The 24,416-nt window shown below is 41.8% G+C and overlaps 2 protein-coding genes across 3 annotated transcripts in view; one reads left to right on the top strand and one right to left on the bottom strand.

Moving 5' to 3' along the window:
- Positions 1–24,416, top strand: part of armc8 (armadillo repeat containing 8) — a 144,058-nt gene that overhangs the window by 69,918 nt on the left and 49,724 nt on the right. The gene's annotated exons all lie outside the window — the stretch shown is intronic.
- On the bottom strand, positions 17,061–19,144 carry LOC311225092 (uncharacterized protein; the record flags this gene model as incomplete). Its single annotated transcript, XM_084310297.1, has 4 exons — positions 19,086–19,144; positions 18,287–18,452; positions 17,986–18,101; positions 17,061–17,867 (listed from the first exon to the last, which is right to left on the bottom strand). Exons 1-4 carry the CDS (start codon positions 19,110–19,112, stop codon positions 17,061–17,063), a joined length of 1,116 nt encoding a protein of 371 aa, XP_084166423.1. The 5' UTR covers positions 19,113–19,144.

Raw genomic sequence — 24,416 nt, 5'->3', positions numbered from 1 at the left:
TTTTCTCCTCTTTCTCCATCTGTCTCTTCCTTGATCTGTCTCTTTCTCTCAGTCTCTCTCCTTGTCTGTCTCTTTCTCTCTGTCTGTTTCTTTCTGTCTGTCTGTCTCTCTTACTGTTCTTATTTAATCTGAATAATAACGTGTCACACTTGTCTTTCTTCGCTCTTGTACTGATTATATAAATATTCCTATATATGTTTGATTAGTCGTGTCATTGCTGCCTGTTGGATGTAATACTTGGTTGTCTGTAACGTATACAGTAGGAGGAATATCTCTAATGACAATATAATCACTACCATCTGAGACAATCTGCATCATTGATTACTGTGACTATAAGTTGGTGTGCCTTGACATTCTGGGTAGGGCTGGGCGATATGGCCTCTAAATGATATCGCAATATTTTGATATTTATATGATGATTATAATAAGTCCCTGCAAAATATGTTTCAGAGAGAGAGAGAGAGAGAGAGAGAGAGAGACTCTGTTGTCAAGCATCGTCAATATAACCCACCCCCTTTTCTCACTAATGGAACTAGTGTCGTGGAGTCTGCTTTGAGCTAACGCTAGTTGGCTTAGCCTATTATGGTTTAACTTAGCAGCTAACGTTAGCCCATTGCATGTCATTGAAGGTCCGCGCTGGTCTGTGTAATGAAATTACAATTGCATGTCATTTAAGGTCCGCGCTGGTCTGTCTAATGAAATGAGAGGAACGCTCTGAACTAAAGCAAGTCTCATATCAGCCGCGACTTGACAACATATACGTACTCGATGTTCACGATATAGTAATTTACTACATCTCACGTAGAACAAGCCCTAATTCTCTGTTGACCTTTGGTGTTCCTTGAAATTCTGGGTTGACCTTTGGTGTTCCTTGAGATTCTGGGTTGTCCTTTGGTGTGCCTTGAGATTCTGGTTTGACCTTTGGTGTGCCTTGAGATTCTGGGTTGACCTTTATCCAACAGGCCCACCAAAAGTAGATTCCCCCAAATAAATGCTCATTGCATTTCATAATTTCTGAGATAACCAAGATGTGCTGGACAATTAATCATAAAAATTACATTTAGACATTTATTTTTAATGTATCTCCTTTTTAAAAGGATCAGACCAGTCTTTTTGACATGTGGGTTCCAAGTCATTCTTGCCTTGATAGAAAAATCACTACAGTAAAAAAACTAAAATAAACGTATTTGGCTTCTATTAACTTATATTATTTTCATTAATGGTAAAAGATTATGGAAAAAAGAACGGCACAGGGATTTTTACATCAATGCAATAATATATTCTCCATATTATATGCAATGAATCTGGAACATGTTTGTGACTAGGGATGCTCGATATTGGCTTTTTTACCGATACCGATATTGTCCAACTCTTAATTTCCAATACCGATATCAACCGATACAGATATATGCAGGGTTTCCCCCCCCAAAAAATTTAATAATTTCAGGTAATTAACATTACATATCTCTTGTTGTGGAATTAACACAACATTATGCATACTTTTGACAATAAATAAAATCTGAATTTGTTCTTACTTGCTTGCCTGGGTAAATAAAGGTTATAGAAATGTAAAAAAAAAAAGAAAGCCAGCTCACAGAACGATAGCCAGTTAGCCAGCACCTGCTAAATCGAATGCCAAACTGATGATATCAGGAGCCATCAGTAGCTAGATAACATTAGACAATGCCTCATGCATTAATAAACTAAAGTGAATACTTCGTTGACTGGGTCATTTTGTTTAATGCTTCAGTTATGTTGAAAGAGGAGCTCTGAGCTGCTCATACATCTCTTGCTGTAATGGTTTGTTGACGTGGGTCTGTGAGGGGGAGGAGGAGAGGGGCAAGGCGTGCACTGCTGCAGCAGATTTAGGAGTCTGATCTGACGGTCACAGAGCTGAGGGAGTGCGCCCAGTTAGCTGTAAAAATCCATAGATTAGCCACACCGTTATATAAGCCGCAGGGTCGAAAAATGGGGACAAAAGCCGCGGCTTATAGTCCAAAAATTACGGTATATATATATATTTTTTTTGTTAGCTTTAATCACAGTAACGTTGGCGAACTAGCTAAATTATATAAAAACGAACTGGATAGTATAAGTTGATATATGAACTGGATAGTTCATATAAGCCATTCTCCCTTTCTGTGTGTGTATGCGCACGTCCCCGTCCCAACTCTGGTATTTGGAAAGTTTGATATTTACTGAGGATGGCCAGATAATGTTGATATTAAAATTTTACTGTGCGCGTCTATGACGACACTGTTTATAATATTTTATTTTCAGCTTTTATAGTTTCACAAACACACATCAAGACAAATCACAAACAAAGAAAATAAAAAATAAATAAAAAGAACACAAACAGTATGTTGCCAGACACTGTCACATCAATGAACAAACATACACCATGTCATAATTTATACACTAAGGACGCAAGGGGCTGATTCTCTGACATATACACACATTACATATATACACATACATATATATATATACACACATACATAGTAGTGTTGTCAAAAATATCAAAAGATCGACATATATCGATTCTGAATACCCAAAACTGTTTCAATACTCATTTCCCGAAATATCGACACCTAATCATTCATAAAAAAAAGGGAAGTTGCATTGTTCACATCAATACCCGCAATAGTACAGCAGTCCACACACACACATGTGCATTCAGTTAAGTCGGAACATGACTGCAATACAAACAGTTCAGCCCGTCAGGCACATGCAACACAGACCAGTGTTTACATCTGTCTGCCTGAGAAAACACCATGCTCTGCAACAAAAACGATTGAAGTGAGATGAACAGTTATTTCCAAATGTATGATCTAAAGATAAACAAAGGGTTTCAAAAGTGCCATATCTATCCTCTCCTACAGTACCAGAGAGAAGCTGATGAGAACCAACCAGCAACAGAAGCAAAACCTATCAAAAAAAATTATAATTTAAGATTGAACCTTTTTCCCTGTGGTATCGAAAATGGTATCGAACATCGATACCCCCCAAGGTATCGCATCGACGCTCGAAATTCCACTATCTTGACAATACCAATACGCAAAAAGAAATTTCATCAACGACAAAACTGAGGAAAACAAAAACAAACCCTGCGAACTTTGGAAATTACTCAATAATCAACTAGGCTGCAGTAAAAAACTTAAAACCAGATTCTCAAACATAAACATAAAGACGGACAACACGCTCATCACAGACAAGCTGGATGTAGCCAATTACTTAAACATCTTCTTCACAAACATAGCCACAACACTGGTAAACAAACTACCCTCCCACTCAGGGCATTATGGGGTAGAACACATAGTAGCATACTACAAAAACCTAGGGGTCCACAAAGACGACTTCAAACTTGAAATGGTAACAACCGATGAGGTACTCAAAAAATTGAGCGCCCTCCAACCTAACAAGGCCACTGGCCATGACAACATCCCCTCCAAATTCCTCAGAGACGCAGCAGCCGCCATCACCCCAGTCATCACACACATAATAAACCTCTCTATAAAACAGGGGCACGTCCCCAAGGACTTCAAAATTGCGAGAGTGACCCCTCTACACAAAAAGGGCAGCAAATTAGACCCAGGCAACTACCGCCCTGTTTCTATTCTTACCTCCATCTCGAAAGTCATGGAGAAAATAGTCTACGAACAGGTCGAAAAGTACCTGGCGGAAAAAAACCTAATCTACGAATTCCAATCTGGCTTCAGAACGTCCCACTCCACTGACACATGCCTCCTCTATTTGAACGACCACATCAAACAAGAGGTGGACGCTGGCAAATACTGCGGCATGGTCATGCTGGACCTACAAAAGGCCTTCGACACTGTCAATCACTCCATTCTAATGGACAAGCTAAAAGCAATTGGTTTTGATAGCCTATCAGTGAGCTGGATGCAATCCTACCTGGAGGGGAGAGAACAGATGGTAGAGGTAAACGGTACTCTATCCCCCCCCCTCACAGTGAGCTGTGGTGTTCCACAAGGAAGCATACTAGGACCGCTACTCTTCCTAATTTATGCAAATGACATGTCGTCAGCCTGTGACTGCAACTTGTTCCTGTTTGCGGACGACTCAGCCCTGCTGGTCTCTGACAAGAACAAATTGCAGGTTGAAAAAACCCTCAGCACGGAACTAGGCAAAATCTGCATATGGCTCGCTGATAACAAACTATCATTACACATGGGCAAAACAGAGTCCATTCTCTTCGGTTCAAATAACAAACTCAGCAAGACCGACGGCTTCTCAGTTACAGTGGGTGACAATATTGTCACAAGGAAAGACGAAATTACCTACCTGGGTTCCATCCTAGAGGCAAATCTTTCCTGTGACAAAATGGCATCCAATGTAATAAAAAAAGTCAACCAACGAACTAGATTCTTGTACCGGATCTCCTCTCTGGTAAACAAGAATACCCTGAGGACTCTGGCAGGAGCACTCATTCAAGGGTACTATGACTATGCGTGCACCTCATGGTACCAAAGCACCTCAAAGGCGCTTAAAACAAAATTACAAACATCACAAAACAAACTGGTCAGACTACTACTTGACCTGAACCCCAGAACCCACCTCACCCCTGCCCACTTTGCCAACCTAGGATGGCTTAGAGTAGACGACAGAGTACAGCAACTTGCAATGGGCCTGGTCTACAAGATACACTATACGACCGGGGTGCCCATGTACATGTCAAAATACTTCCCAAAGGTCAGTGAATACCACAACCACTACACCAGAGGAAGCTCAACAAATCATGTTAAACCCAGATTCGGCTCAAACAAGGGACTAAACACGTTTCGCAATTATGCCACAACAATGTGGAACGCCCTACCCAAAGCTGTAAAGGAATGTGAATCCCTGCCCACATTCAAAACCGCCCTTAAAGAGCACCTACGGGAGGCTGCAATTCGAAACTGGCCACCGTAAATGCCCAAAACCCCCACCACCTCCTAATAGACAGTCTCCTCCCCACCGCATGTATATATTCCCTCCCCGCCGTATGTATATTCCCCTCCCACCCACCCACCCCCTCCTAATGTACAGTCCCCTCCCCATCATATGTATATACTCTGTCAGGATCTAGGGGTAACAGTACTGTATATTTGAATACCGCCTATGTCACAAATGTATCAGTACTAAATACCTATATGTCCCTATGCCATAAATGTCATGTATGTTATGTATGTCATAAATGTCTATATGAATTGAAAATGGGGGACCCTGATGGAAACAAGACAAACGTCTTTCTCAGGTCTGCATCCCCTTAACAATTGTGTGTATTGAGCCGTACTGTATTGTACCCATTCTGCAATCTGTTAAATAAAGTTTTCATTCATTCATTCATTCATTCATTCATTCATAGTACAGAAAATACACAGGAGGACATTGAGAAGCACTTATGTTCTAGCTAAGCATTCCAAAAAGGGACCCCATATCATTTCAAATTTGTTCAAGGTCTCAGACCTACTGTGACGGATGCTTTCCAGCTGCAGAGAGGAGACCATCTCAGTGAGCAATTTTTTTTTTTTTTTTTTATTATTGCAAAACAAAAATTATTAAAAGTCAGTACTCAACACACAATGCATAATGAAACTTTCAGTCAAGGTGGTTAAAATACATGCAAGTACAGAAACAAGATAAAACAAAAATAGTCTATAATAACATTTTAACCGTATACAGTGTATATCCCGCGAAATTACTATTATATAAATGTTAGTATAGAATATACCCCTAATACCTATTTTCTAAAACCCTACACACATATGCTCCAGCTCGAACCCCCCCCTCCCGGACCCCCTCTTGGATAGTACCTCCATTATCCCTCACTCCTAACCAGACACTACCACTATAAGCTAGCTTTTATTCTCTCCACCACTTCTACCCACATTGACATTTTGGATTCATTGAGACCCAGAATTCTTGCTGTAGATATTTCTTGATATATCACATCGAGATATGTAAGGAACCAAACTCTCCGGCACATTTTTTCCGGTTGAAACCAGCGTGATGCGATCAGCTTTTTAGCTACTGTGATACCCGATAAAACCAATCTCTTTAGCTGTGGATTCACTGCAAACTCAAAAACATCATTCAATAGTAATACCGAGGGGTGTACAGGTATATTCCAAGATACGAGTATTGATAATTGTTGGGACACATCTTTCCAGAATGCCTTAACTGGTGGGCAGTCCCAATACATGTGCATAAATGTTCCTTCGTCCCCATTTGTACATTGGGAGCATTTGGAGTCTTGTTTAAGCCCCATTTTGCACAGCCTTATAGGAGTCAAGTATGTCCTGTGAATATAGTTCAGATTGATTTGTTGATGATCCGGGTTCCTTGATGTAAGTCGGACATTTGCCCAGGCTCCTTGCCAATCAAAGTCATTTTCCAGGTCTGGTATATCCCTCCTCCAGACAGTGTCTAGTTGAAGGGTTTCATACGAGGACGTTAGTAATTGATAATAAAAACCTGATACAAAACCTCCCAATGTTTCTCTTTCATAGAAAAATTTGTGGTATCTGTGGTGTTCGATTGGTATGAGTAATGGAACACCGTGAGACCTCAGACATAGCTTTAACTGTATGTAAAAAAGCCATGTGGACTCGGTGAGGTTAAACTTTGTGCATATTTCGACATAACTGCAGAAGCCCTGGTTATTAAAAATATCCCCTAATGAGTGTATGCCTTGCTCTTCCCATATAGGGAATATTATAGGGCGTTTTCCCATTAAGAGTGCATTGTTATTGAATATGGGAGTGTGATTATGCCATTTTTGAGGGTTAGGATATTTCTTTTGTGTTTCCCGCCATGTTCTGATTGCATGGGTAATTATGGGGCCAAATTCCCGCTCACAATGCTTGATTGAAAGTTTAGTGTGTGCTATGTCTTTCAGTCTCTGTGGGGCTACTATGTTTTCTTCTAATTCTCTCCAAGATACCAAAGCCTGGGGATCAAACCATATTTTCAATGGTCTTAATGTGAAAGCCTTAAAATATTGTAAAAAATCTGGAACTGCCATGCCACCGTCTGCTTTATTTCTCTGTGCGGTGGATCTTTTTATGCGAGGTGGTTTGTTATTCCAAATAAATTTGTATGTGGAGGATTGTAATCTTTTCCAGTAGCCCTCTGGAGGAGGTAACGGTAGCATTGAGCTGATGAAATTGATTCTTGGTAATACATCCATCTTAACTATTGATACCCTTGCCTGTACTGAGTTTTTAAGTTTTGCCCACCTGTCCAGGTCGTCTTTGATTTTGTTCTGTATTTTTGTGTAATTGTGCTTCACCGTTTGTCTTATGGTGGGAAATATTTCCACACCCAAGCATCTAAAATGTTTAACCATGGGTATCGCACCTGGGAGGGTTGTGTCTTTTTTTGCACGGATGTTAAGAGGAAGAAAAGCCGACTTCGGCCAATTTATTTTAAATCCCGATAAATCACCAAAGTTCTCTATCAACTTGAGTAGATGCGGCAATGTGGTGTTGGGGTTTTGCATGAACAATATTACGTCGTCCGCATATAAACTAATTTTATGTTGTGTGCCCTTGATTACTATTGGTTCTATGTGTTGGGATTGTCTTATAAATTGTGCTAAAGGTTCTAATGATAGATCGAATAGTCCGGGACTAAGAGGGCAACCCTGTCTGGCTGAGCGTGATACCGGAAAGATTTCGGAGATGAATGTGCCTGTTGTAATCACGGCCGATGGGTCCTTGTATAGTACTTTAATCATATCAATGAATCCTTTTCCTAACCCCATCCTTTCTAATACTGCCCATAGAAACGACCATTCCAACCTGTAAAATGCTTTCATAGCATCGCCTTAGGTGTGGTGTCCTCTTTGTCTGCATCTAGTACGTGCAGTATTCGCCTTATGTTATCATTGATCAGGCGACCTTTTATGAAGCCTGTTTGGTCCGGATGAACTAAAGACGTCATATGCTTTTGCAATCTGATGGCTAATATCTTAGAGTACAGTTTGACATCGGTTCCGAGGAGGCTTAAAGGTCGGTAACTACCGCACTCAGTGGGGTCTTTGTCTTTTTTGAGAAGAACTGAAATTAGTGCGATATTGTGGTGTTTATGGAAGCTCCCCTCCTTGACTGAGTATAAGATCATATTTAGTAATAAGGGTCCAAATATGTCCCAGCAAGAAAGGTACATTTCTGATGGGATACCGTCCTTTCCCGGAGCCTTACCGTTTTTCATTCCGGATATGGCCTTCTTGAGTTCTTCTAATGTGATCGGTGCTTCTAACTGTTTAGCGTCGTCCTCCGAAAGTTTAGGTAATTTGATTAAGATATGTGTCTAATTTGTTTTGATCAAAGGTCGTTTCTGAATTATACAAGTCGGAGTAGAATTCTTTGAATGTATCATTTATTATTTTGGGGTCTGTTACAAGAACTTGTTGTTTTCTAATGGCAGTTATATCTGCAAATTTTGCATTAATTCTTAATCGCATGGCTAATAGGTGACTAGGTTTAGAACCTTGGAAATACTGCTGTTGTCTTGTGCTGCGTATTTGCATTTCCGATTTTTGTCTGTATATTGCTTTGATCTCTGTCTTTAGAATGTTAACTTGGTTTTCTAGTCTAGTAGAGTTGTTGTATTTTAAAGAATTAAAAAGCGTTGAGTAAAGCGTTTCCATTTCAGACAGTTTTGTGCATTGATTTTTGCGCAATATGGAGGAAAATCTATCCGTGAAATCCTTGATCATACCCTTTACCGACATCCATAATATTCTGGGGTCTTGCTCCGCGTTTGCATTATCCCGTAGGAATACTGTGAGTGCTTCTTTAATTTGTGTAATGAATTCCTTGTTGTTAAGCAGCATAGTATTAAAACGCCATCTTGGGGCCCGGGAAGATAGTGTACCAAATGTTGCTTTCAGGATTAAGTAACAGTGATCTGATAGCGCATTGGGTATCATTTCCACTTCATATTTATCAAATATTCTCGGGGATGCAAAGACGTAATCAATTCTGGATAATGTGTTGTGTCTCGCCGAACGACAGGAGTACTTACGGGTCATGGGATTAAGTGAACGCCATAAATCAATTACCCCTGTAGACTTTGACCAATCTTTTAATGCTTTAGATGAATTTTTTTGTTCGCTGGAAAAGGCAAGGTAAGATTTGTCCATCCTTGGATTCCAAATGGCATTAAAATCCGCACCTATTATATATGAGTACTCGGGATGGTTTAACATTTCTCCGGTTAGTGAAGTGAAGAAACCCACTTCGTACAAATTTGGGGCATATACCGCTGCCAACGCAATTTTCCTGTTATTATGTACAATCCTAGCTATAGTTATACGCCCCTCAGCATCCGACCATACCCCTTTCAATTCGATATTTAATTTACGTCTGACGACTATGGCTACACCTCTAGTTCTCGTACCAAAAGAAGAGTGACTAATATTATGGTATATGTTATCCGCTAACGTATTTATGTCTTCCTCTAAAATGTGCGTTTCGCTTAATAGAGCCACGTCCACATGTTCTTTTTTCATCAGTGTGAGCACGCTTTTGCGTTTGTGTTGTTTGTTTATCCCACCGGTGTTCCATACCATTATATTCAAACTAGCCATAATCTATGCATGTTTTTGTGTAGTTTTTGGTAATGCTTCTGGAGTGCGAAGCTACAATAGATGTACATCCAATTAATGAGGTCCCGTTGAGAGCCGAGCTTAAAGACATATATATATACAAATAAAAATCCCCTATTTTCCCCTCGCCCAGAAAGTCGTACAGGCCTGTGTTCCAAAAACACATCCTCCGCGAATGACTCTCTCCCTTAGTCCACCGGATTGCCCAAACTGAGCATTGTAATCCTAATCTTCCTATGCTAATTGCCATAGGATCTAACATTTTCATTCTATTGCAATAGAATGTCGCTTTTGGTCTTGCACCTTCCCTTACTGTAATGAAATATTGTGATAAATGACAAAAAATTTAAAAAAGAGAATAAACTTTCATCGACATATTCATTTGAACCCTCTACTAACATGTAGGAAAGTCAGGAAAAAGGAAAAGATTGTAGAGAAATATTGACACCTTAATGTGAAGAACAGTGGAAAAGAACAATGTAAGTTAAAAGATAGATAAAAAATAGAATAATGAGAAGAGAAAAAAATAAAAAATAAAAGAAAGATATAGATAAGGAATGAGAGATAGAATAATAATCAACGTGGAGAAGCCACTAGAACCGAATTCTGATTAGCAAAGAAACATCGGGCCAAGAGTCATCATTGTTACTCTGCGGAAGACTACAATAAGGGATGACATCATCAAAATTGCTCGCATCCAACGTGGGAATCTGAAATATGGTGATAAATCAATATTTATCTACGAAGATCTGAGCAGAGACGCCATCGCTCGACGTCTACCATACAAGGAGGTGATGCAAAAAAAATTCAAATCTGGTCACAAGCCAAGGCTATCATACCCGGCGCTGTTATCGATCGTGGGCAGTGACGGCCACAGGTTTGGTTTATTGACGGCCACAGGTTTGGTTTATACACACCTAAAGATGCTGAGGATTTTTTGAATCGACATGGAGCAGATACCCCAAGGCAGGACGACAATGCCTGAAAACAGATAAGCCTCTTTCTCAGTGTATACCAGTATTGGAATGACTTTATTGTGTTCATCAAGGTAGCAGATGATATGCAGGCCGTCTATAACAATGTGTACTGTGTATAATACGATCCGTAATACATTATAATTTCAGACTCTGGTCTCCGGGGAGACAAATACATATCATTGCAAAAAGATCAATCTGGAATATTCTGGGTTTATCGCTCGAATGCCCTGGGTCTCTTAGATCATTCTGGAACATAACAACAGTCTATTGCACTAGTATATTCTACAACCCTCTAGAATATAATGCACCATGACAACGAAGGCCTACAACTCTAACATTAAACATCCGGTGTGTATATACATAGCAGATAATCAATTGAATGAAGTTCAATCAGTCCTTAATAATACTTAAAAAATTAACCACACCTAAACGTATGAACACTACAAGGTTATTCTAACAATTTAAGTAATCACTCCATTGATGAAGTGACTGGCACATTGAAGCTCTAAAAGGCTCTGCTTTTCTATTTTATCTAATCAGTGAGCCATCTTTTAAAACTCGGAGACGACGTGTCTTTCCATTCCTTCAGGATAATTCTTTTGGCCACAGCCATACCAAACATCAGGGCCTCCTGCTCATTGTAAGGTAATTCCGCAGTGTTAGCTGAACAGCCGAGTAAAGCTAGAAGGCAGTCTGGGGCAATCTCTCTTTTGTACGCCTTGGTATACCAGTCAAAAATGTCTACCCAGTACTTAAATAGCTTGGGACAAAACCAAAACATGTGAAAGATTACCCTCTGCGAACATGCAACGATCACAGATAGGCGATACAGAGGGATAGATTCTATGCAGTTTGGTTTTAGAGTAATGTAGTCTGTGAATGACCTTAAACTGTATAAATTGGACTCTGGCATTAATAGAACATTTATGTATCCTGCTAAGTCCCTCCTCCCACATCTCATCAGAGATTTCCATACTAAGCTCTGTGGACCATACATCTTTAATGTGGTCGGAGGAAGCCATAGATTGGACAGAGAAATATGAAACAAAATCAGAGATCAGGTGTTTTGAAACTGGTGATCGGCTCATGAGATTATAAAACTGGTAATCAGCAGGACATGTCTCAAAGTCTGGGATATTACTGCGGACATAATTTCTAACCTGCAGGTAACGAAAGAAGTGTGAGCTTGTAAGATTAAACTTAGACTTAAGTTCGTTAAATGAGGCAAAGTGACGATCAACATATAGATCTTTGATAGTGGCCAGTCCCTTTCCATAATGAAAAAACTATCAGATTGACCAGGGGGAAAATTATGGTTATCACATATTGGAGCATATGCCGAGGTTGAGGGTACTTTGAAAACCTTTTTGATTTGACTCAGTATTCTCAGTGAGTTCCGAAGGATAAAATTGTTGAGAGCCATATTATTAATCGTATCACACTTAGAAAATAACATTGCAGGAATAGAGCTTTTTAGGTTCACATGCGCCTCCATGTCTAGCCACCTGGGGGCGTCCATGGCTACTGTAGCATCACCTATGAAGTAATCTTGCCAGAAGGTCATGGCCCTTGCATTAGCAGCCCAGTAGTAGTGCTGGAATACCGGCAGGGCCAGCCCCCCCATATGCTTTGGCTTCTGCAAGTGTGCTTTTGAAATACGGTGTGCTTTATAGCCCCAGACAAATGGCAGAAGTATAGTGTCTATCTGTTTAAAGAAAGAGGCAGTCAAAAAAATAGGCACGCTCCTTGGGAGAACCACCATTTTTATGACATTCACACCCACCAAAGACACTGGCAAAATTCTCCAACTCTCCATATCTTTCTTCAATTTTGAGACCATTTCACCAAAGTTCAGTTTAAATAGGAGTTTGGGATCCTTTGGTATAACTACTCCCAGATAGGTGAAGTGGTCATATTCTATTTTAAAGGGTAAGCTGACAGTAAAGGAAGAGTCTAGGCTCCCTGAGATGGGCATGAACACACTTTTCTCACAGTTAATGGAGTAACCAGAGAAAGTACCAAACTGCCTGATTAAATCTAGGAGGCATGGGACGGAGGAGGCAGGATCAGCAAGATACAGGACCACATCATCCGCATATAGCGAAATACGGCTCTCATACTTTCCCAACTTTATTCCTGTGATGTTGGGATGACTCCTGATACTGATAGCCAGGGGTTCGAGGGCTAAATTGAACAGTAAGGGACTAATACAACATCCTTGTCGGGTGCCGCGATGGAGTGGGAAGGAGTCAGATCTATCAGAATTGTTAAGAATGGAAGCTCTCGGATGAGCATACAACATTTCAATAAGAGAACGAAACCTGTCACCGAAACCAAAGCGCTGGAGGACACTGAACATATATTTCCATTCGATCTGGTCGAATGCCTTTTCAGCGTCAAGTGATATGACGACACTGTTGACACCACGTATCCGTGACACACGTGCCCCGCGACAACACTAGTAGTTTTGGGAGGCCTACCACCCCGTGAAAAAAATCCTAGGGGAAACACTGCATTCTAATAGAGTTGAACTCATTAAAATTCCTTGAGGTGAAAGGTCAAAGGTCCCCTTTGAAAATGGCCATTGCCAATTCTTCACCTCAACATTTTGCCTTTAACCTTTGAGCAATATTTAGCGTCTTTATAGGGAAGCAATTATGGTTGTTGTCTGAGGATTCCTCAAGGTCTCTTGTTTCATATACCAAGTTTAAACCTGAGCCTGCTACAGTCTCTGAAATACAGCACTGCGTTTGTGTGTAAGATACTGACAATCATCCAGACATCTGATGGAAGAGGGATCTAACATATTCCTTTATTGATCTCCTTGGGGAAATTCAGGCATCATAGCAGGGGAGGGGAGGTGTAAGAGCCAAAGCTATGTGTTTAGGTTATTGTATTATATGAATGTTTAATATTGATGGGATTTATGCCCGCTCTTAACTGGGCGATTTTCGGCCGTCCCAGACGAAAGATGACCAATCGTGGCATAATCTGTGGTCGTGGGCGAAATCGTGGCTCCAAGACGCAGGTCGTACGTCGCACAGTGAGAGAGGTTCAAAGATGACCGACGTGCAAGTCTTGCGATCAAAGATGCCTGCGACACATATCTGACAGTGCTTGATATTCTACGACCAGCGTCAGCTACCAACCAATAGAAATGCAGCATGATGACGTGTGATCAGTGCGACCGCATGATGACGTGTGATCAGTGCGACACATGTGCGTTTATGTGGGACAGTGACTGTACAATCCAATAATGCCGCCCCGCAAACGGACGCCAATTGTGTGGAGTCGTATCAAAGAGGAGAGGCTTGTCGAGTTGTGGCAACAGAAGCCATGCCTGTATGATGTGTCCTCCAGCTGTTACCATGACCGTGTACAGAAGGACAAAGAATGGAAGGAAATGGCGGAGGAATTGCAGCTCCCGGGTGAGTTTAACGTTAGTGGCTAGCTAGCTAGCTAGCGGCTGGCTAGCTAGCGGCTGGCTAGCTAGCTAGCACACACACACACACTATGCAAGTACAGTCTTGTTTCTGTCAGCCCACTTTCAGTGTACATTAACTAACGTAATGTTGTTATTGCACTTCACAGCCGAAGAGGTGGTAACGCATGCAGAGTCCCTGCGCACCCAATACGGGAAGCTATTACATCCCAAACCCAGTGGAAGTGGGACTAAAGACCCAACCCAGCGACAGACATGGATACTGAAGTACCTGGACTTCCTAAAGCATCATGTATTGCCTCGTCAGTCCTACAGCACCCTGGAGGTATGTGTATATTTGGAAATTGACAATAATAACGTACTTACTGTACATACTTGATTGATTGATTGAAAACTTTATTAACAGATTGCAGAATGGGTACAATACAGTACAGCTCAATACACACAATTGTTAAGGGGATGCAGACCAGAGAAAGACTTTCGTCTTGTTTACATCAGGGTCCCCCATTTTCAATTCATCAGGATTGAACCACTAAAGTTGTCAGACCGTTTATTTCTTAATAATGAATACTATAGTCTGTGGTGGCCTTGACTTCTTAAATTTCTCTTTTAATTACACGTTTAAAATCAACTGGATGAACGTTTCTCTGTAACCCATTCTATTTGGAATTTTATACCAAACTATATATTTTCCATATATCTACAAACTATATACTGTAGTAGCCTTTGTAAAATACCCTGTAACCCACTGCCTCTCGTGGTTTATTGCTTAATTATCACCTTGTACTGTGTCCTACAGTTCACAAATGGTGTCACCTGCATAATCATTGTGTGTATACTTGGTCAATAAAGATTATTCTGATCCTATGTCCTTCATCCAGCTAGATGATTCAGTGACGGACAGCTGTGCTGACACTGCTGAACAAGATCCAGAGAGTGATGACCTTGGGGAATCAGCGGTGTCAGAATCATCAGCACAGGACCCACCAACCCGTACATCCACACCCGCACCCACACCCACACCGGGTGGTCAGGCAAAAGTGGTCCGGAGCAAGCCATGGGAGAGAGGGCTGAACCTTGAGAGAGAGAAGATTGACCTCCTCAAGCAAGTAGTTTCAGACAACAGAGATGATGATGATGAAGATGTAATTTTTGGTAAACAGGTGGGCAGTGAGATGCGTCACGTAACGGATCCTGTTGAAAAAATGCGAGCAAGGCGGTCCATCATGAGGATGATTTATGAATCTCAGGACAGAAGCATGTCAATACGTCAACAGGTGCAGGGTCCTGCATCACAGCCGAATCAGCCGATGTATCGCACCTTCCCACACAACACACCACACCAGCGGCAAACGCAAACCTTTCAACCCTACCACCAGCCTCCTCCCACTCCCAGTTCTCAACCGTCTAGTAGCTACATGGGGATGCTCAGTGAAAATTCAGATACGCAGGCTGAATATGATTACTGATAATCAGTACAACTGGTAGTGTGGTAGTGCCATTGTCCACTTGTTTTTTTTCTTGTAATTTTAATGATGTATATTTTCTGGGTCTGGCGGCCGTGGGCTCTGACTGGGGGGGGGGCGTGGTTCGGTGTCTCTGCGGGTCGAGGCATTAAAGAGGCGTGATGCTTTGGCCCGCGGGGGTGCCGGACACCGGGTCCTCCGTGGTTGGGGTTCGTGGCTGCCTGCCTCAGGAATCTTTTTTTTTTTATAGTACGTTTTATTTTCCTTATACTTTGCACTTTATTTGAAGTTTTCTAGCCCCTGTTGAGCAGTGAACAGTAAGTTCATATACTGTAATTTCTAATTTTTTTTGATATCTTGAAGCACCTTCTTACATTCTTTTTTTGTGATCAAAAGGGGGAGCAGAGCGTATATATACTGTATTTGTATATACTGTATAGAAATACTGTAATTTCTTAATTTTTTTGATATCTTGAAGCACTTGCTAATCTTGAAGCACTTGCTATTCAAATAAAAAAATAATTACTTTGATAAACCATTCCAGTTTCATTTATTTACATTTCTCAGACAAACAAGGAAATAGAATGAAATAAATAATAAAGCAGTTATAATAAAGACAAAGAAAATGATTAATTACCACTTGTATCGGGGTTATCAATGACCCGTGTTAGATTGATATTTCAATTTTGTAGAACTTCAGGGTCAAGGTCCAGCAGTCTTACTTCCATCCAAGTAAATCTACAAGTAAGCTAGTGACCACTGTCCCTGTTGTTGGTGAGCTGTTGTTTTTGTTTACTCTAACTCTATGTGTGTTGTTTGTTCCCTTGCATTCTCCCCTCTTAATTCTCCCCAACGTTGTACTAATCGGAGACAATGCCCTTCGGCTGGGCGATGAGGTGACCCCCCCCCCCCCCCTTGATTGGTGCACACGTCTGGTCAGCCCTGAATCAAAAGCTGTAACTTCATACTGAATATGCATTTCAATGGACAATGATGGAAATTAATTAACTTATATGCTTGTCATAAAACTGCCCTGTAGTTTGTGAGGTTAGCTGCCGACAGAGAGACAGGTGGACAGAACCAACCTGATAGGAGATAATTATTATATTATATATAGTGTAGAGGCAAAAACCAACATTCGTCTCTATGTGGGGGAATGGTATCCAACAAACAGTAAAGTAGCAACGGAGAATGAGACACTAGTCTATTAACATTATATCATATCATCAACGGTGTATATTTGCATATCGTATATGTCACAAATGTAACAGTACTATATACCTGTATGTCATGCATGTCCCTATGTGCCTTTAAATAAAACAGAATAACAAGGTTAGCCTGTAGGCCTACCTATATGGTTATCGTATTTAACGTGTGGATATTTACGTAGCTTAACATGTAGGCCTACATTTGAACTCGATAGGCCCTACAAGTAGGCCTAGGCATATGTTATTTTCTTTTAGGACATGTATAATGATTTTAGGCCCAACAGTTAGGCTATGGTGTATAGGCCTAGTGTTCAAACACCATCTTTATAACCAAAAAAGTACAAAAGGACATTACAACATGTCTTCCTGCCAATGCACAGAACCTGATGGTGAGACAAAGTATTGTTTCAGTGTGTCGCGCTGCTCCTTTGCAGTTCTGTTGGCATTCCGATCCCTGCTAGCAGGCACTGATGCCAGGGCGGCATCACTGCGCCAGCTCCCAGGGATGATGTGGTGGTCCTCATCCTCCGTGTCGACCAGAGCAGGGGGGATGTAGGTGTCTGTGGCCTGGGCTCGTAGGTAGTTGTGCAGGGAGAGAGCAGCCAGGGTTATCTGGGACACTGTATCTGGTTCTAGGGGAATGATGGTGAGAAAGACTCGCCATTTGTTGGCAAGTATGCCAAACACATTCTCTACAACACGCCTCGCTCTTGACAGTCTGTAGTTGTAGACACGCTGGTCATGGTCAAGCTGTCTGAAGGGGTATGGCTTCATCAGGTGTGTGTGGAGCGGAAAAGCCTCGTCTGCAATGAACATGAAAGGGGTGACTACATCTGTACCTGGCAGACTTTGGGCTGGCGGGACATTTAACTGGTTGCTGTCCAATGCCTTTTTCAGGTCACAGTGGGCATAAACACCTCCATCAGACACTCTGCCCTGGGTTCCAATATTCGCATAGAGGAAACGATAATTGGCGTCTACAACAGCCATCAGGACCACAGAGAAACGAGACTTGTAGTTCCTGAAGGTGCTCCCACTGTTGCCTGGTGGGCGGATGGTGATGTGTTTTCCATCTATGGCTCCGAGACAGTGAGGGAATTGCCAATTCTCCTGGAAGCCACTGGCCACTGCTCTCCACTCAGCCTCTGTAGTCGGTGTCTACACAAACAGACAGACAGACTGCATCAGAACAGTGACATGAATCTATCAATATTTATCTGATCTAGGTATGATTGTCCCATATGTTACATTCTAGCTGCTTCTAAATGGATCTTACCGTCAGGTGATCCTTCTTCAGGACCTGGTGCAACACCTTGCATGTCTCCTTGACAATCACACCAACAGTGCTCTGTCCAATACGGTACTGGAAGCTCAGGGAAGTGAACGACTCTCCTGTCAGCATGGAGAATGATTGTAGAATATCATTTATGTATGCGCGTCGACAAATAAATGTGCCAAACTGCAGCATATCAGAACTATTAGACTGACACATTCTATAGTTACATTCTGGTCACCGCGGATACACTGTAGCCTGAGTTCACTTGGGTTTACCCTCCACTACAACCCCTGATTATTACCTGTTGCTAAGTATCGCAGTGTGATGGACAGTCTCTCTCTGGCAGTGATCGCTCTCCTCATCTGGGTGTCTGCTTTGGAGATATAAGGAGCCACCAGCTGTAGCAGATGATCGAACTGTTCCACATCCATGCGGAGTAGACTTCTGAATCCACTTCGATCATCTGTCTAGAAGTACAACAGGCAGACTTTAATGAGTGCATTGAGAACAACACAAGCTAGCAGTGAGGTAAACAAGCTCAACATTCATTAGGAGGGTACGACACATGTAGCGTTAGCATGCTGACGTTAGTATCTAGAAGTACAACAGGCAGACATTAATGAGTGCATTGGGAACAACACAAGCTAGCAGTGATAACAAGCTCAACATTCATTAGGAGGGTACGACACATGTAGCGTTAGCATGCTGACGTTAGTATCTAGAAGTACAACAGGCAGACATTAATGAGTGCATTGGGAACAACACAAGCTAGCAGTGATAACAAGCTCAACATTCATTAGGAGGGTACGACACATGTAGCGTTAGCATGCTGACGTTAGTATCTAGAAGTACAACAGGCAGACATTAATGAGTGCATTGGGAACAACACAAGCTAGCAGTGATAACAAGCTCAACATTCATTAGGAGGGTACGACACATGTAGCGTTAGCATGCTGACGTTAGTATCTAGAAGTACAACAGGCAGACATTAATGAGTGCATTGGGAACAACACAAGCTAGCAGTGATAACAAGCTCAACATTCATTAGGAGGCTACGACACATGTAGCGTTAGCATGCTGACGTTAATAACGTTACTTACCTCAAGTTCCATTTGCAGGACTGGCATTCCCAGTTGGCCTCTTTTCCCTAGCCACGACTTTGTTCTCGTTCTCTTTTTTTTAAATATAGCCGGCCTCTCTAGGCACATAAAAGCCACTATGGCAAGTGTTCGCTTCCTGGACATTGGCATGTTCACAGTCTGCTTCTTCTTCGTATCACGACCGTCTTGTTTACAACTCGTCAGGTTGACGCACACTGATGACACACAGGATAACGCTTTATGATGATGCTACGCTTTATTATGACGCTACGTAGTCTGCGTCGTAGCCTACGACTCTCATCGCACAGTGTACATGCATCAGATTGATGGTCGTACCCAAGATTATTCAATTTGTGTCGCACAGTGTGGCTTGCAAGGAACTTATAAGATGCAAAATATCTCCCAGTTAAGAGCGGGCATTAGAGAGTCATTGAACCGTCGTATTTGTCATAATAGAGCATTCTAGAACATAGAACCTTCTAGAACGTTTATGGTGATGTCATAATAGGACTTCCTAGAACATAAAACAGTCCGGAACGTTTGGGGTGATGTCATAGTAGGAGACTGGGAAAATACAGTTTTCTTACCCTGTAGTAGTACTGGTAGCTTGTATTAGTACTTGTAGCTAGTAGGAGCCACTTGTAGTAATATTTGTAGTAGTGACAGGAATATTTAGGAAAGTAGATTTAGGACCACTTCTGTAAAGAGAGACTTTGCAAATAAACCATTTGGATATCTTTACTTTGCACTGGAGCGGCTGTGGACATTGCTTTTCTTTATCAACGGATGTACTACTCACGAGTAAGTAATTTGACCAGTGGAGTGGATCGTCTGCCCTCACAGGAGGTATGGGCAGGGTAATAGTAGAAAGACATAAATATAGGCAATAAAATTACATCCGCATATAAAAATATGAGATGCATCATGGAAGATCCCTCTGCACGTGTGATGGGAGAATGCATTGTGCAGGCAGAGGGTTGTAATTCTACTGAATTCCCATGAACTGGGATGCTGACAATTATCTGGAGTGCACTTCGAATGCACAGTGCAGGGTTGCAGTTCAACTGAATTTCCATTAAAAGTGTATATTTTAACAAAAGTATTACATGTTTAAGTTCACTATTATAAGCTAAGATTTTCATTTGTAATTGGGCAAAACCTCCCAAATTCCAGAGCTTAACTTCCCATGGAAAATTGCGAGAAGATTTCCAGAACTTGTCTGGAACCCTTTGCAACCCGAGACAGAACCCATTTAGCATAATATGTCCCCTTTAAACGCAATTGTGCTAGTCGAAGAACAGTTACCATATGGTTATATTATGACCATCTGTCACATAGACTATAATGAAACACACACATACATCAGGGAACCTCAGTGTTCTTCTGGTTTGGTCCAGAGCTAGCTTGGCTACAGCAGAGAAACTCGGTGTTCTTCAGTGACGAAGTGGTTTGGGCCAGAGAACGTTCTGGTCTGTCAACTTCTCTAGTGACCTCAGGGCGTTTAGTCAGAATTTTTTGCTCTACAAACAAATTAAAACCCAGGGAGTCTATATTCAAAGTGCTTTGTAAGTTATTCCAAAATCCGGAGTACAAACTTTCCAAGTTGGGAATTAAATGTAATCTTGAGGGACACCTTTTTTATTATTGATAATAAAGATGCATGTCCTGCTTTTTATACACCACTGTCTATCGGATGCCATTGATTGAATTAAGTGTGGTGACACCTTCCTTTTAGTATTCCTTAAAATATTTAGGGGTCTCTGTCTATCCTGCTCATGGTACATGAACCATTAACAACTCCAATAAAGTCCTAAACGACATTGATTTAAAGAGATGGGCTTCTCTCCCCGCCTCCTTTATAGTCTAGACTAGAGTGACGTTCAATCATTAAGATGAATGTATCACCAGAATGTTCATCAATGTTCTCGGCTCAATAACACCTCTAGCTCCACTGGACGGCTACTGGAAGAAGTTACATTCTGGTATCAGCCCTTTTTTTGTGGAACAAAAAAAACAAAACCTAGAATCAAAGTTTCTACTGTGCAAATACATAATTGATCAGGAGATGTTAAACCTTTCACTACCACACTACCAAATGGTTAACCCTTTCACTGCGACACTACAGAAGGTTAACCCTTTCACTGCCACATTACAAAGGGTTAATCATCTGTAGTGTGGCAGTGAAAGGTTAACCTTCTGTAGTGTGGTAGTGAAAGGGTTAAAGGATCACGCCAACATTATGGGAAATGCACTTACAGTCTTCTCAAGTGTCAGACAAGAAGATAAGATACCAATTTCCTCTCTCTGCGTTCAGTAGAAAGCTATCTCACTGCAAGCTAGCCTAGCTTAGCACAAATTAATGGCGGATATGGACCACTAGGCTAGCTTAAAGTGGAGATGAAGCAGTGAGCAATGTGATCCTAGTTTGTTTGTTGTGTACCTTGTGTAAGACAGGGTTCTATAATCAAATGTGAAATCTATCTTATTTGTCTGAAAAATATAATATAATATCCCTGTTTTCAACATGGGCGCCGCCATTTTGTTGCTGACGTCATGGCTGACGTCATGCCGGGGGTTGGGTGTATACACTCTGGTTAGCTGCCTATATTGAATGGGTCAGTCAGCAAATAAAATGTTGCCTACAAAACAACGGGACCGCGGTGGTTCTGTTTGTATTGCTCCTGGCTGTTCAAACTAATTTTACCATGCGAGAGAGAGGAAAGTTGGTTAATTTCCACAAACTACCAGTGAAAAAAACAGTGTTGTTGACATGTTGGCTCGGGCTGTCTGCACTCAGGCGGCGCGACCAGCCTGTTGGACAGGGAAGGAGGATCTGCAGCGAACACTTCATTGCCTCGGATTATGTTGTTGGGGTGGGATGTTTGTCCAGAAGACCACTAATCAGCTGAAGCCGGACGCGGTTCCCTCGGTCTTCGACAGACAGACCGGCGTTGGCTCTCGGGAGCGATCGCTAGCTAGTTGGCACCAGCCGGGGCCCGGCGTTAGCTCTCGCTAGCTAGTTAGCGTTAGCAACCGGAGCGTCGCGGAGCATTCAGCCTGCTGGCTACCTAGACCCACTTCAACCAGCGTCGCGGAGCATTCAGCCTGCTGGCTACACAAGCTGTGTAGCCAGCAGGCTGAATGCTCCGCGACGCTCCGGTTGCTAACGCTAGCTAGCGAGAGCTAACGCTGGCTACACAAGCTGTGTAGCCAGCAGGCTGAATGCTCCGCGACGCTCCGGTTGCTAACGCTAGCTAGCGAGAGCTAACGCCGGGCCCCGGCTGGTGCCAACTAGCTAGCGATCGCTCCGTCCGGCTTCAGCTTCAGCTGATTAGCACTAGGACCACACACAGAAAATTGCTGATTGTCTCTGAGCTGATTGTCTGACTACCTGTCCTATTATTATGCAAAGAGCAGTAGATGGGGGTCGCATTCTTGCCCTGCACGGGCCAAGTACCCACTCGCTACAGTACTCGACTTTGCATAATAATAGCTCGGGTCGTCAGCCGAGCCGAGGTGTGTGTTAAAATACGTCATCACATACGGTATAAAGAGAGATAAATAAGACATTCGACAGTGCTATGTCCGACTCCTACCTGCGTTGGTGATAGATAAAGGTGCTATGTCCGACTCCTACCTGCGTTGGTGATAGATAAAGGTGATAGATACATTAAGAGCTAAAATTGTATATTGTATAGTAGTGTTTCTCAGGAACTTAGCATGTCTTTTTTTTTATCATGCATATCTTGTGTCTTACCTATTTAAAAAAAATTTCTGCCTATTTTATTATTGTATTTTGCACAATCAATGCGGGCATGACCACTCTAGGTATTACTGTGTTCATAATTGCTAATTGAAGCACCATATAATAAATGCAAGCAGGAGAAAAAACAACCAGGTGCTCAAAAGGGAGAACTTGGTTAGCTCAGTTCAATATAGGTTAAGGTGCTCTTGGATCACCGGGAATGCAGAGTTCAGAGAAGAGAGTCGATCCAGGCACTCAAAAAGATGTAAAATCCAGAGGGAAGATGGTTAAAAGGCCTTTATTAAAGGTGGCTAAGTCATTTAAAATCTAATCAACATGTTTCGACCATAGCGGTCTTCATCAGGATTAGAGTAAAATGTACAAACACATCACCCCCTTACATACCCACAGGTGAGTGTCAGGTGAAACAATCAAGCAATAAACACCAAATGATTGAACCGAGTGATGATTGGAAGGCACACGCAAGGGCGGTGCCATCAATCAGTGACGGTGTAGAAAAATAAAAAATATATATCAAACAGGCTATAAGTATAAGCATAGATAAATAATCAGTAAGCAATATACAGAAAAATATAATAGCCTATGTAGCCTATGTAAGGTACAAAGAATACACACAATACAATGGCAATAAACATATAGGATAGAAATCAAAGATAACACATGAAGTCAATATCCTCATTTAGCCCAGGGGCATTAAGAGCATCAAGGCTATGAATCCAGAATGTTTCCCTCTGATTGAGTTTGCGGATGCGGTCTCAAGTTTCAAGTTTCTTCAAGTTTCTTTAATAGTTGTCATACAGAAGTACAGAATACTTTCATACAAAATGCTTCTTACTGTTACGCTCCAGAGACTGTGCTAGACAAGATAGTATCAAATAACATAGTATAGCATGTAATTTTAGAAGAAGAAATGAGGTCACAGTGTTCGGTATAGACATATGTACAATGTTCTGAGTTACCATATAATATACAATACTATGCAGTGTACTAATGTACAGTACTATATAGTGCAAAGCAGAAATGGGATGAGGTACAATTTAGGTACAATTTACAGTAAGGTGTACGAGTTGTAGTGCAATCCTTCATCAATAAATATAAAGTGTGGGGAGTGGGTGCTACACTGCTACAGTGTGTTTGTTTAAAGTGGGTGTGTGCTATAAAGTGTGTGGAGTGGGTGCTACAGTGTGTTTGTTTAAAGTGAGTGTGTGCGTGTGGATGTGTGTGCTATGTGCGTTTGGTGGTTGTTGTTGTGTAGTGTTCATTCATTGTTCGTTTAGCAGCCTGATGGCCTGGGGATAGAAGCTTCTTCTGAGTCTTTCTGTGCTCGCCTTGAGACTCCGGTATCGCTTGCCTGACCGCAGCAGTTCAAAGAGGCAGTTGTTCGGGTGACTGGAGTCTTTAATGATTCTCTTCGCCTTGCCCTTACAACGCTTGTTGTAAATGTTCTGGAGGGTGGGGAGCCCCCCTCCAATTGTGCGTTCGGCTGAACGTGTCACTCTTTGTAGTCTGCTTCGGTCTTGTGCAGTGCTATTCCCAAACCAGGAGGTGATGTTGCCGGTCAAATT

The sequence above is a fragment of the Notolepis coatsorum genome (genome assembly GCF_963971535.1).
Source record: "Notolepis coatsorum genome assembly, chromosome: 3".
NCBI lineage: Eukaryota > Metazoa > Chordata > Actinopteri > Aulopiformes > Paralepididae > Notolepis > Notolepis coatsorum.
This window is presented reverse-complemented; position numbering and strand designations above follow the sequence as displayed.